The sequence below is a fragment of the Rosa chinensis genome, chromosome 4, assembly GCF_002994745.2.
Source record: "Rosa chinensis cultivar Old Blush chromosome 4, RchiOBHm-V2, whole genome shotgun sequence".
Classification (NCBI taxonomy): Eukaryota; Viridiplantae; Streptophyta; class Magnoliopsida; order Rosales; family Rosaceae; genus Rosa; species Rosa chinensis.
The window spans coordinates 31,291,317-31,306,059 of NC_037091.1; the positions used below are offsets into that span (position 1 = coordinate 31,291,317).

General features: G+C 38.1%; 1 protein-coding gene across 1 annotated transcript; it reads right to left on the reverse strand.

Moving 5' to 3' along the window:
- Positions 1-11,996: 11,996 nt before the first annotated feature.
- Positions 11,997-14,034, reverse strand: LOC112196857 (tropinone reductase homolog At1g07440). The gene is made up of 5 exons (XM_024337324.2): positions 13,851-14,034; positions 13,388-13,598; positions 12,815-13,034; positions 12,609-12,715; positions 11,997-12,498 (listed from the first exon to the last, which is right to left on the reverse strand). Exons 1-5 carry the CDS (start codon positions 13,928-13,930, stop codon positions 12,313-12,315), a joined length of 804 nt encoding a protein of 267 aa, XP_024193092.1. The 5' UTR covers positions 13,931-14,034; the 3' UTR covers positions 11,997-12,312.
- Positions 14,035-14,743: the final 709 nt, after the last annotated feature.

A 14,743-nucleotide genomic window follows, 5' to 3' on the forward strand; every position in this document is an offset into this window, starting at 1 on the left:
AAAAAATCAGAAGCTTTGAAGAGGGCTAAACGATGCCCTAAACCCTAAATTATAGCAATAACCCCCAAGCCCATATAAATCTAAGACCCAAACCCTAAAAAATTCAAAACCATTGTTCAACCCACTATAATCGAAGATCGGTTTCAAAATTTTCAAAACAAAAAACTACTCACCATACTTAGGGATTTCGTCAGCAACTGTTCCCCCCCCCCCCCCCCCCCCCCCCACACACACACACACACAACAACAACAATAATTTTGGGGTCTCCATTCATCCACTGACGCTTCAAATGGAGGATTCCCTTGATAGGGTTGCTCGATTTTAGGATAGAGTTTGGTGGAAGAGGATTATGGGTGCTAGATTTTAGGGGAGAGTTAGGGAGAGTAGTCACTAGATTAGGATTTAGGGCTGTTTGATTTTGTTTAAAATTAATTAGGTTAATCGAGTGGAGGCTGATGGGAACCGTTAGAGGCACATTAGGAATTTACCCCTTGATGTGGGCCTTCTCAGTGGGTTTATCAAAGCTAGCTCATCATTTAACGTTAGATTTGGAAGGGTGGCAAAATTTTGGGTATAGCTAATCGAAATTGAGACCTCGGAGGTGTTGCTGATGAAATTGAAAAGGTATGGACTATTATGATGTCAAGTGTAAACCACAAGATAGTAAAGTGAAATTTATTCTTCTTTTGTTTTCTATTCTTCCTACTTTCTGCTTCTTCACACCTAAAATCCAAAGCATAAGACAACCATCGCCACTACCACATAACCACCACCAAGCTCTCTCTTCGAGCCAAACCACCAATCCTATTGCGGAAACCTCTCAACTTCCTCCAAAATTCCATTCCTACCCCAGACGATCCCCAACTTCTCCATCAACCCAAGAAACTCAACTTGATCTTCAACCTAAACATCTCAGCATACAAAACCCAATCCCTCTTCGTTTGATTCAATTTCGAAAACAAACTCAACAATTAGTTACAAGTCTTAGTCTTAGACTCTTAGGCATAACATTCTCAGTCGTTATCAAGTTAAAGCACTCAAAGCCCTATCAGACCTCTTCATTTCACAGCAAGCATGTACCATCGAGTCCAAAATGATGCCACTTTGGGCGATCCAACGAGTCAAAAATCTCCTGAATCGGAGCAATGCCAATGTCGACAACTTACTTTAGGAGCTCCAAGGAGGGTTTCTGGGGGTGAGAATGGCAACGGTGAGGCATTGGCTTTCGATTTCGAGGAAGTGGAAGTCTATGTGGGATGTGATGTGAATTGATGAACACGATGAGAGATTTTGTGGAGGTCGAAGAGGGTGTGGGAGATTAGAGAGGAGGGAAGGTTGCACAGAAGGTGTTTGATGAAATGCCATGAAGAAGTTTGTATGGGGTTTAAGGGAGAATGGTGGGTAATGGGTAAAGTGTCTGGTTGATTGAGTGAAGAGAAAGGTGGGAGGAGAGAGTTGGGTTTTTTTTTTTTGGGGGGGGGGGGGGGGGGGGGTTTAGGAGTTTGAGTTTAAGGGTCTGAGGGTTTAGGAGTTTGTAAGGTTTCATTTTTGGCTGTCAAAGATGGGTTTCGATTTTGTGAATGGGAGAAACACTAATGAGGAAGAAGAGACGACTTGAAAGTAGGACGAAGAAAATAAGAATAAAATTACTTAAAAAGAAAAAAAGGAAGGGAGAAATAAGGCAGAGCTATATTTGACATTTTACAATTATCGAGTTGAGTTGGCATAGAAGGGATTGTCACTTCAGCGACTTAATGAAGTATTTGGACTAAGAGTTAATGGAATGGACCTATTTGGGAGAAAATTGAGAGATCAAGGAGTTTTTGGATGAAATTGAAATGGCAGGCATTGAAATGATTTGGAGGCAAACTACAGGGACTGAACAGATATAACCCTTATATTATCTATTGAACGAAAATAAATTTAAATGCATTTATAAATTATATAAAATAACATAAAATGAATGTTTTAAATTAACAAAAATAATAGAGAGTCTCCTCTCGCTCTCTACACTTAGGAGCGAGATAGCTAAAAGTTAAAATAGAGAGGCTACTTAGGAGTATGGTGCAACTGCTTAAATTGATTAAAAAACTAAATATGCTCTCCAAAATAGCTAAAGAGTCAAGATAGCTAGAGAGTTTGCTAAAGATGCTCTAAGTATGACAATTACAATGGACATAACTATTAGACTGTTACACTAACTGTAAACCTTCCTAACTCCGATAACCTATGAAGCCACTAACTCACCATTATTTTCACCATAACTCTCAACATAATTCTAAACTTATTTTATTTCCAACATCCTCCCTTAACTTAGAATTACTCTAACTTCAAGTTCTTCAAAAGATTCTTGCTCTATTGCCTCTTTATCTTTAACTTACTTCTTTAATGTTAACTCTTAAAGTCCATTGCCCATTTGCTTCTTCATTCAATGCAAGCACCTTAATTTTCTTGGCTTAATTTTTCAGTGACACTTCTCTAGTCACTATGGGTCTAGGGAGTCTTTTCTTCCTCACAACTTGTCTCCTTTTTATCTGGGATTCTCTTTGCACCTCACCAATGTTTGTTGGCCTTCACACCTCTCAAATTTTGACCCAATATGAGATAGCTTCTTGACTCTCAATATTTCACAATCTTCTTCTTCACAAATACTAGGGTGGAAATGAACAAGACACCATCTTGTGAAACTTCTTGTTGGAGTTTTCTCATTCATATTCTTTTCTTTAACTTCCTCTTTGCTACTTACTTGGAGCTTCCATAGACTTTAATTAACTTGTCTTTGTCTTCATCGACTTCATTGGAAAAACAAGTATCTTCATGTCTACCTTGAGGGAAATATTTTCTTCTGCCTACCATTAGCCACCAATGAGTACTTTTCTTTGGGACGTTCACCCAATCTTCATTGCAACATTGTGTGTTTAGGGAGTCTTGTCAACCTCTTTGCACCAATGTCCTTTAGGGAGTTTTGTCAATTTGACACCATTGTGCCATGCATCTTCATCTTCATTTTGAGACTTTTACCACTTCCAGGGAGCATTTTTCTCTTGGCAGCTTTGTGCCATGCTTCTTTTAGGGATTAATATCTTCATTCCTTCTATCAGGGACGTTAACTCCGTAGAATATTCTGTAAATATTTACTTTCCTTGTACGTGTAGATTATGTATTCTGTATAGTTGTAGGAGATTCTTTCCTAGTAGGACTACTCTTGTACCTCTTTATAAACCTCCTATTTGGAGATGAATAACATTGAAGTATTCCAAACACATCAAATTCTTATTTTCTACTTGGTATATATCAGAGCAGGTTCAATTTTTTGAACTTGCACTGTACTCTTTTTGAAACCCAAAATCTGAATCCCGAAGAACATACCTAAATCTCGAAAGTCTAAATAATTCTTGAATCATCAATCAATTTGTCTATCACCATAGGCCGACATCACTACACCGAAATTGCTGCACCTTTTCTTTGATTGTGTACTAGCCGACAAGCATTGCTGCATATTTTTGTTTTTTGATTAAGTACACTAGCCGACAAAGCCTTGTTTGATTAAGTACTAGCCGACAAAGCTTTACTGCATACCTCTTTTTGGTCATGTACAGGTTGTTAGTTTTACTCAATGGAAGACAACGCTACCACTCTTGCACTCCACAATATGCCTCCAATCATCAATCATTATCACACCGCCGCTCAAGACAATTTGGCGTTTTCAACTGGCATTGCCTTGAATGAATCCAGCTATACCATATGGACACCTCTTATGAAGATGAGGATTGGAGCACGAGGAAGGGTCAGCTACCTCACTGGAGCCAGAGCTGCACCAGAGGAGAACTCAACTGAATTTGAAGGTTGGACCATGGACAATGAATAAGTGAAGAGTTGGTTCATTGATTCCATGGAGCCATCACTCATGAATCGGTATATCCAACTCCCAATAGCCAAAAATGTTTGTAAGCTGTTGAGAAGACCTTCTATGATGATTCCGATGAAACCAAGATTTTTGAATTAAATAAGAAGTGCTAGCGAAACATAATGGTCAGACTCTTCCTACCTACTACAATGAATTTGTGGGAATATTTCAGGAGATTGATCAGCGTATGGCCTCTCAAAATAACACAGTGGCTGCAGTTGTTCAAGAAACTACTGCCATGGCACGGATACGAGTTCACATGTTTCTTAGTTTACTCGATTCTGAGTATGATCAAGTCCGTGGTGAGATTCTGCGCAAAGACCCAAAATTCGACTTGGAGAAAAGTTATGCATATGTTCTTAAGGTGCATTATGAGAGGCAGGCAATGGGACATACCTCTGAATCCTCTATCATGGTTGTCCAACGCAAACAGGATCCTCCCCCGAGCTTCTCAACTCCTCCATAATGCCGCCCTCTGGGTAAAACAAATCCATATGCAAATTCCAAGTGTCCAATCTGTGGAGATTTGGGTCATAGCAAACAACGGTGCTATGAAGTAATTGGCTACCCTGATTGGTGGGATTTCACCAAGAAACCATGGAAAAACCTTGGAAAAGTTGTCGTGGCTACTACAGAGAAATAGCAACCATCTAACGCCTCCGCTAATGTAGCACAGTTAGGTATGAAGGGTAAGGTATCTATGAATAGTTCTTGGATAATTGATACAGGTGCATCTGACCATATGACTAATGATCCTAGCCTCTTGAAAAAGTTGAAACCCTCTTCTCAAAATATTGTTTCTACTGCAGATGGTACTCTAACTCCGGTTACTGGAGAAGGATCTGTTGTCCTGTCTGACACATTAACGCTTGATTCTGTGTTGGTTGTTCCTTTATTGGCATATACTTTCTTATCTGTTTTCCAATATTCTAGCACTAGCATGTATTGTGACCTTTTATCCCTCTTTCTGTGTGTTTCAGGACATTCTGACTCGGCGGATTCTTGGTTATGGTGTTAGAAGGGGGAAACTCTACTACTTGGATCTGACATAAAGTGGAAAGCAACAGTTGTTAGGACAAGTGAATCCGGTCAACGGAGTAGAGAATGCTAAGGAAACAGTGTGGCTGTGGCGTCGTCGTTTGGGTCATCTATCTTTTAGTTATCTTAAGAAATTGCAACCTCATTTGTTTTCGGTTGTTAATGATTCAGAGTTTCGTTGTGATGTATGTGTACTGGCTAAGAGTCATCGAATTTCATATTCACCTAGTTTTAATAAGAGTCCTATTCCATTTATGAAAATTCATTCTGATGTCTGGGGTCCTGCCAAGATCCCTTCTCTCTCTGGAACTCGATATTATGTAACTTTTATTGATGATTGTACTCGTATGACTTGGGTGTCTCTATTGAAGAGCAAGAGTGATGTGTGTTCCATGTTCAAAGACTTTCACAAGACGGTATCTACACAGTACCAACAGGCTATTCGAGTCTTCCAATCTGACAATGGCGGAGAGTATGTTAATGGTCCTATGCAGGAGTTTATGCAATCTCATGGAATTCGACATCAGACTTCGAATTCGTATACTCCTCAACAGAATGGATTGGCAAAAAGAAAAAATAAGCAATTACTTGAAGTTGTCCATGCTTCTTTGTTTGGCATGCATGTACGTCATGAATATTGGGGAGAAGCTGTGAAGTCCACTGCCTACCTTATTAATCGTACTCCTTCTCAGGTAATTGAATTTCAAAACCCTCAACAGCAACTTCAGAAACTTCTTTCACTTCTGTCGTTACCTAACCTGGAGCATCGTGTGTTTGGATGTGTACCCTATGTTCATATTCCTAAGCCTCAACGCAGCAAGCTTGATCCTCGTGCCCGTAAGTGTATATTTGTTGGTTAGGCTGAATTTCAGATGTGTCATCGATGTTATGATCCTCTTACTAGCACTATACATGTCTCTCTTAATGTTGCGTTTCATGAATCCGAGCCTTATTATTTAGGGGGAGATTCAAAGTCTTCCCTTCAGGGGGAGAGAGGCTGTGAAGGAAATCCTCGAGATTTATTTGCATTTGAAGAGTTTGAAGAATTAGAAGCTTTGGAATCGAGGTTTGGAGTTGGGAAGTCTCCAACATCGGCTGAAAACGAAACAGGGGCAGTAAACGAAGACGAAACAGGGGCAGTAACCGAAACAGGGGCAGTAGGAAACGGAAAAGAAGATGAACTAGTTGATGGTGGACCAATGAATGGTGATGCCGTAGTGGGGCCCTCTACCTGCGAGATTAGTAAGGATGCTGCCAAAAGACCATTGTTTAGTTCCAGCAGTGGACAATTAGGTAGACCAGCGGGGTCCGCCACCTACGAGAACAGCAAAAATACTACTAGCCGACACTATGTCATCTGTGATTCCCAAAGTGAAGCTACTACGCGCCAGAAAATTGGCACGCGCCTTGAGGGTGACAATGATGCTTCAATGCGTCCTCATCCATCAGAGTTCTTCCCCCTCTATCCATCTTCAACTAAAGAATCTACTGTGAATGTTCCTCCTTAGGTACCTTTAATTTCAAATGAATCATCTAGGGTAGATAATATTGAGCCTAGGAAATCACAGAGAATTACCAAGGGTATTCCTAAGAAACAATATGAACCAGACATCAAAATCAAAGCTAAGTATCCTATAGCTAATTATATGTCTAACCATAGGTTGTCTGGGTCACATGCACTTGTTGTTGATCAATTATCCACTGTATCTATTCCTAGTAGTGTACAGGATGCCTTGGCAGATCCTAAGTGGACTCAAGCAATGAATGAAGAGCTAGTGGCTTTGCAGAAAAACTTGACTTGGGATGTTGTGGTTATGCCGGCTGGAAAGAAGACTGTTAGAGGTCGATGGGTGTTTACTGTGAAACTTAAAGCGGATGGGAGCATTGACAGGTACAAAGTAAGATTAGTTGCTAAAGGATACACCCAGTGGAAGCATAAATATTAAAAACTAATTTTGGGTGAAGAGATATGATGCATGATTGACACACAATATCATAAATGCACAGCCCAAAGGCATGTATAGAGCTCGTAGATAGAGATATATATGGAGAAGACTTTCAAAATACCTGATAAAACTTCTACAAACACTATGCCAAAAACTACATCACACTACACTTTTTAGACAACGAAAAAAAAATTTCCATTGTGTGATCACTGAAACTGCTTCACACAATAGGTTTAATGAGATTGGCGTTGTATAAGGAGGTCGTAAATCAATTTTTTTGGGTCCAAGATTATTGTACAACAGTTTTAAGGATTTGTCTGTTGTCTGAATGTAAAAAAAAATTCCCCCTCACCTTGCTCAAATTTGGGTCGAAATTTTGACTCACCTTGCACAACAGTATTGTTGTATATGTTGTATGAGAGTAAGTTGCAGAATAACATACAACGCATTTTTTTTGTTTCCGTTGTGCAAGTTTGGAAGAAAATCACATGTACCCCAAAATGTGAGTGAGTAGCCCCAAAAAGGCCAATATTTGAGTGAAATGCTGGTACAAGATTTAAGTTCCTACAACGGAATGGCTTATTTGTGTTTTCTGAATGAGAAATGTATGTCCCTAACGTCAAAACTGCTACTTTGATTGCACATAGGCGGGAATTTTCCCTCCTTGCTCCCTTAACTCAAATTTAACATGTACATGATCAGACAACTTAACTTCATACATGATTTGTGTGAAAAACTTATAAAAAAAAAATGCCCGCCTTTAGTTAGGGCATTAGTGACTTTGTCTCCCCACTCGGCTTGCACAAAGTAACTCCGCCTTCAGGCCCCTCTTCTTGTTCGTGTCTATCTCTTAGAGGCCAACCATTTCCTCTCTCATCTCTCCTCACTTGCAAACCAAAAAGGAAGAAACCCAAAGTTTTGATTCTAAGCACACTACTACATATATAGGCTTTAATGACAATTTTTTTATGGCATTTTAGCAAAAACGTCATTAAAAGTATTTTAATGACGTTTTCAGGTTAAAACGCCCTGAAAAATTTGATAGTGAAAAATTTGTGACACTTTTGAAACGCCATAAAAAAATTTAAATACCATGACGTTTTATAAACGCCATAAAAAAAATAGACGACGCCATAATTATAGGCGAAATCCATGGCGTTTGTAAACGTCATACTTAAGAAACTTTAATTTTTTCAATTTGCCCGCACGCGCCTGGCCTATTTTTCTGTTCAGTTTCACACATCCCAATTAACTTTAATTTTCTTTTTCTTCTATTTTCTTCTCGTTCTCTCTGTCTCTCTTTCGCTCCCACCCACCCTCTATCCCTTTTCTTCTCGATCTGAAGCAAGAAGCAGAAACAACTCGATTTTCAACCTCGGTCTTTTCCATTCAATCTATCATCTCAATCTATCGTCTCTTTCTTCCTGAACATGCTACAGCAAGGCCGATCCCCATATCAAGTCAACGTTCTTTTGCAACAAGAAGAAGAAGAGGCTGAGTTGCTCTCTATCAAATTTCACAGGTTAAGTCTGAAATTTCTCTTGGGTTTTACTCAAATTGAGTATTTTCTGTGATTGAGTCTATTTGATTGAAGATTTCTTTACATGTTCTACTTTGCATTAGGGTTTTGGATTTGTGGTCGGTCTTGTAATTGGGCAAGATTGGGTATTCTTACTTTGCACGACCTCTCTCCTTGACTTACTCTCTCTGTCTCTCATGAATTTTTGGGTTGAATTGAATTTCTGGGTTTAATGTTTTCAATCGATCTGTTATGGGTTTACAATCTATCTGTGTCTCACTCTTTCATTAATTTCTTGGTTTTCAGTTGAAGTATCGGGCTCGTGGTCAACTAATCTTGCTCTTGGAGACTTGGTTAGATTCAGAAATTTTCAAGCTCGGGTAAGTTGCTACTTTACGCTTGATTAAATGAATGAATGTTCTAATTGCTCTTGCTGCCTTGCTGTTGGTTTGATTTCATTATGTCAGTTCCAATTGGTTTCGATGTTGAGTCCTAGTTATTTCGCTTATCAAGTTGTGCTTGGATCTTTGCAGATACAAGAGTATGTTGAAGCTGCAAGCTTCTGTCAATTCTGTCAATTAATGTTGAGATTTATGAATAATTTTCAGATGGGTTTGTTTTTATTTTTGTTGTGTTCTTGATTTTATTTGGTAATTTTTGTTTCCTGGTGGGTTTTTGGTAGAGAAGGGGCTTTTGAGTGGCCAGGTTTTGCAGCTTTAACAGCTTTAAGATGAGAGCAACCCAGATTTTGTTGTGGAAGCGGTGTCTCTGGTCTTCGATGATTCTGAGAAGCTTCTCAATTATATCACCAGAGCTCTATGAGGCCCCAAGATTTATCTTTTTCAATCTGTCTTTATATCTTTTGGATTGGGTTGCTTTGTTTTGTGCTGATGCTTTGCTTTTGGATACTTCGATTTTGTTGTTCATGAGGCTTTCTCTTTTTTGTTTTCATTGCACAAAGTGCAACCAAGTGTAGACTTTAGAAAAATTGGTGCCCATGTTCACCAGTTCAAAGTTAGCAGCTCCAGGTACATATATAATTCCCTTATTTTTTTTCTTGTAAATAGAAAATTACAGAAAGTAATGTCAATTACTCAGTCTCCCTCTCTCTCAAATGGATTGATTTGGTTTTTTTTTTTTATATATGGTTTTATCTTCTCATTTATTTTCACTTTCTTTTCAATCTTCTGAAGTTATAACTTTAGTGTTCGCTAGTGTTCTGTTTTTCACTTACTCTACTTAGTAGCAGCTGGCATAAGGTTGTTTGTAGCAAGACATTCCTCTCCATCTTCACCATTTCTAACTACATTTCCTTCTGTGAATCTTAAAGGCAGTGAGAGATAAAGAAGGGATTCCTCCGTTGGAAGATGTGGGTGAAGGAGTAATAAGCGAGGAAAAGATAGTGGGGAGGGAGTTGTTGGAGCTTTTGAGAGATGTTAAGGACCATTTCATGAAGGCCTATAATTCTGGTTTGGATGTTTCAAGGATGCTAGTGTCAAACATGGTTTAGATGCTATCTGCATGGGAGGAGATTGAAGGTGGGGTCATTCTCTTTTTTTTACTTGTGTCTTTGAAGAAAATTTTTGTTATTCATCTTTGCTTGGTGCAGCTCATTTCTTTATTTGATTTGATTAGAAGGCATTAGAGAGAACTATGATTGAATCCATGTGAAGAAAAGTTGCAATTTATGTTAATTATGCCAAATAAAGGACCCATCTTTTCCTTCTACAGATGTAGAACTGTTAAGATTGCATCTCTTTGTGGCCCAATTTGCCCTTGTTCAAACATTGTATTCTGCTTAGATTGGCTTTCAGAGCAGTTGTCAAGTTGCCTTGAGGTCAAATTATCCGCCGAGTCCTTGACCATTTCCAAGGCAATAATCTGACTTAATTTATATAAATTTTTTGTTTCTTTTGTTTAGTGTCATCTTGTTGCATGCGTTGGTTATCTCGCTTGCAGGTCCTTCTATCCATATGATCACTGCTAAAAGGTCCAAACAAATATGATCCTCTGGTACCTGAGATTGCTCACATGAACAACCGTAAAGTCATCATCTGTGACAACGACACTAGAGTAAAACGTCCCTCTCTAACAATTACTTCATTACATTTCAAATTCAGAGTAGTAGGTTACTAGGTTTTGACAGTTTTGGTTAAACTATTTAAATCCTATATGCATCACAAATTTACAAGGGTAGAAAGGATCTGAAAACTTGCAACTATGTGGTGTGTAGTTGTTTTCAGGTATACTATAGAAATCTGTGGAATAAGTGGCAGATTTGGTCTTTCATTTGTGCTGTGGTGAATCAAATGTTGAAAATTATTTGTGCTGTGGTGAATCGATGTAGATGCAAGTCTTTTTCTTTTTTCTTTTTCTGCAACTTCTTGCGTGTAGCAACTCATGTGTAGTGTGGCTTTTGATGTGGGAATATTGCATGCTGCCTCTTGAAATAAGTTGTTGTTTTTTGTTTGTGGTTGTAGATTATTCAATTGCAGAGAAGTTAATTTATTCTCTCAAGTCAATTTTTTAAAGGTTTCCTTCCCTTGGCTTGTTAACTAACATTACATCAGTGGTGGCAGAAGTAGAAGAAAGAAGAGAGGAGCAGTAGGAGCAGGCATATTACATCAGTGGTGGCAAAAGTAGAAGAAAGAAAAGAGGGGCAGGAGGAGCAAGCATTAGTAGTGGGTGAAGTGGGCAAGCAATCATAAATAGTCCAATAATCACTGTATCCATTTCTAGCACACTTATGTTTTTGTCTCTGATGCAATCTAAGACAATAAATTGTCACTGATTCATGACTTTGTGGAATAATGACTAATACGAATGTATATATCTTGGTGGATCCAATGTATTTTGAAGTTTAAAGTATGGGTTAAAGTACTGCTAGTTCATTTGATGGTTTGCATCAAATTTTATTTCCATTTGATCACTATTCTTCATTAGGTAAATGGATGTTTAAATGATCATACAACAGATTTCTCATACATCAGACAATGGTTCTTTGAAAAAATAAAGTCTTCTAATTAACTCTCACACAACAGAAAACACTAGAGCTTCGTTGTCTGAAAAGCTTAACAAACAACGGACTTAAACAAGTTCTATTGTCTGAAGGCAGCACCGCAGCTGCGCATGGCATCTGCCGAGCCATCTACTGAGCCATCACACAATAGTTATAACACATACCCGTTGTCTGTGTGTTTATCAGACAACTGTGTTCCACCGTTGTCTGAATTTTCAACAGACAGCGGCTCGCTCTACATCGGTGGCACTCCAAATCAAACAACAGTTTCTGTCTATCGTCTGATAAATTTTTTGGCATAGTGATAATACTCTCCTCTACACACCTTACTCAACTAGACTACCCTACTTATATAAGCCATGGCCTAAACTAGACAATATTATAAGCATGACAATTACAATGGATATAAGTATTAGAGCGCTACACTAACTTTAAACCTTTCTAACTCCCATAACTTATGAAGCCACTAACTCACCATTATTCTCACCATTATTTTCACCATATACTCTCAACATAATTCTAAATTAATTTTATTTTCAATAGTCACAAGAAATACAAAAAAAAAGTGAGACTTGAAAAGACAATTATTATTGGTTTAATTTGACCTAGAATTGACATAAACGATATACACATAACCCGTGTTCACCGCATTCTGAGACATGAGACATTCAGAAAAGGTGGACTTTCCAGAAGGCAAGTGCCGTTTGCTATTGCTAAAAGGCTGCTTGCCTTTATATGACTTGGCTTGGCTATGGCTCCTATGCAATGATTGGCCAAAAAATGAGTATTTCATACCATATAATAATGCCTATTATTTAGTGCTAGAAGCTTCGCCATATATTCGCCTATTATTCTTGCATGAGCAAATCTCAGCATATTTCATTATGCTTGGAACTGGAAGCCATTGACAGTTAGCCCTCCATCGATGCAAATAGTCTGCCCTGTTATGTATGAGGCTGCAGGAAGGCATAGAAATGCCACCAAGGCAGACACCTCTTCAGGCTCTCCTATACGTCCTAATGGGGTTCGAGAGATGATAGCCTCCATAAACTTTTCGTCACCCAAAATCTGCATGTGACAAAAAAAAAACAAAAAAAACAAAAAAAAAACAAAATAATCAGTGTCGTTGATCTTCGATCACATACATTTGAAATCATTCATCTACGAATATATCTTACAGGTTCAACAAGAGGAGTTCTGGTGAGCGCAGGTGCAACACTATTAATCCTTATCTTGTCTTTTGCCCACTCACAAGCCAAAGTTTTGGCCAATTGATTCATTGCTCCTAAATTGAAAAGAGAAAAGATCAGCACCCACATTTAATCTTCAATTTATGGCGTAAAATATTTTGCGAAATATATATTTAAGGAAATTAAAAGTGTACCTTTAGTTGCACCGTATACACTCGTACCCTCGCCCATTGAGACCACACCACCAACTGAAGACAGAAAAATAATGTTACCAGCTCCTGAAGTTTTGAGAAGAGGATGTGCTAGTTGGCACATAGTGTAAGTAGATTCAAGATTGGTACTCATGATAAATGAGTAGTCTTCAGCTGTGTACTCAGTTGCTGGCTTTCCTATTTGAGCTCCCACGTTGTTTATCTACAAGATATATATTAACAAGAAACTTCTTATATCTTCTTTTAACTAATCTCAGATGGTCTATCATTATCGCATATCAGATAAAACCCATCACATGCTTATCATACAACTATTAGACTCTTATACTTTTTTTTTATTTTATTTTTTTTATCAAAACCTCGACAAAGCGAGGAAATACCATTCAATGATGTAGAAGATAGCACGATGCATCTAATATATATTGCTCTCGCAATTTAAACACCTTCTTCGTCATAGTTATAGGGTTTGTCGCAAACTACCCTGGTGTTATTAATTAGTACTGAACCCTATGTGGTTGTATTTGCTTTCAACGGATTGATGATCAAAGTACTTACAAGGATATTAAGTTTCCCATGAAACAGTGATGAGACCTTCTGTATTAGTTCCTCTCTCTGGATTTTTGAGACCACATCACACACTGAACCAGTGACTTGATGAAAACCCTTCTTCTTCCATTGATTCAAGCATTCATTGAGCTCCGCTTCATTCCGTGAGCAAGTATGTACACTTGCACCTAATCCAGCCAATTCCTCAACAATCGCATACCTAGAAACAATTGATACACGGTCTAGCTAATTCACTAAAGTTGTGGCTATCAAAATGGTGATGCATGTGTTTGTGTTTGTGTGTGTATTACGTCAGAAATAAATGATAATCTAGAGTGAACGTGACTAATACGTGTGCGAACAAAATTTCTACAAACAAATTTAACAACTATAACAGTACCCAAATACCAAACGGTACTGAACTTAAGCCCAACAAAACATGAGGAAAATTGGAAGTGTACAACCGACTAACCCGATCCCTTTGGTTCCACCAGTGACGAGAGCAGTCATTCCTTCAAGAGACCATCTTCTTCCTCCGCCATATTGAGCCATCTCTCTTTGTATAGCTCTCTGCTACTTCGAGCACTATATATAGAGGATTCAAGTTTGATGTCAGTGTATTGAAGATAAGGCAGTTGTTTGTCTCTCTTTTTTAGAGGTAATTTTTGTGATTAATATTCACTAGTACGTAGAGTGAACTGTGAAGATATAAAGTCAATGTGTTGTTGTATTATTCTTCTGCAAAGATATAAAGTCAATGTGTTGTTGTATTATTCTTCTGCAAAGTCATCATTAGCTGCTTTCATATATCTAGATCTGTCAAATTTTTTAATTTCTGTCCACAAAAACGTGCTACGATGAGAAAGGAGAGAAAAAACAAAGCAATGCCAAGAGCTCCCGCTGTTCATCCTCATCCTCTACCACCTGTAATACTGAAGAGAAGTGCAAGAACACAGAGTTAATAGAAATAAGAGTCGTCTACGGTACCTTCCCTTGATGTATATTATGTCTTTATTTTTATATTTTTAATAATGTTGCAAGAAATCTAATATTTATGTGTCTAGTCCAAATGAGGTTACTTAGCCTAATTGTAATATGGTTAGTATATTCTAGTAGATATCCTATTTATTAATAGGATTCATTCTTTGCTTGTACATCAAGAATATTGTAATTGTAATCCTCAATATATAGAGGTCATGTAGTCAATGAAATACATCTCCACATTTTTCCAAATTCTTGTTCTCTACAACACGTTATCACCCATGAGTCCTAACGCTAACTTTGAAAGCCAAAAACCCTAGAAAAATAAAATAAAATAAAAACTTTCACTACAAGAGAAAATAGCAAAAACGAGGAATTTCATTG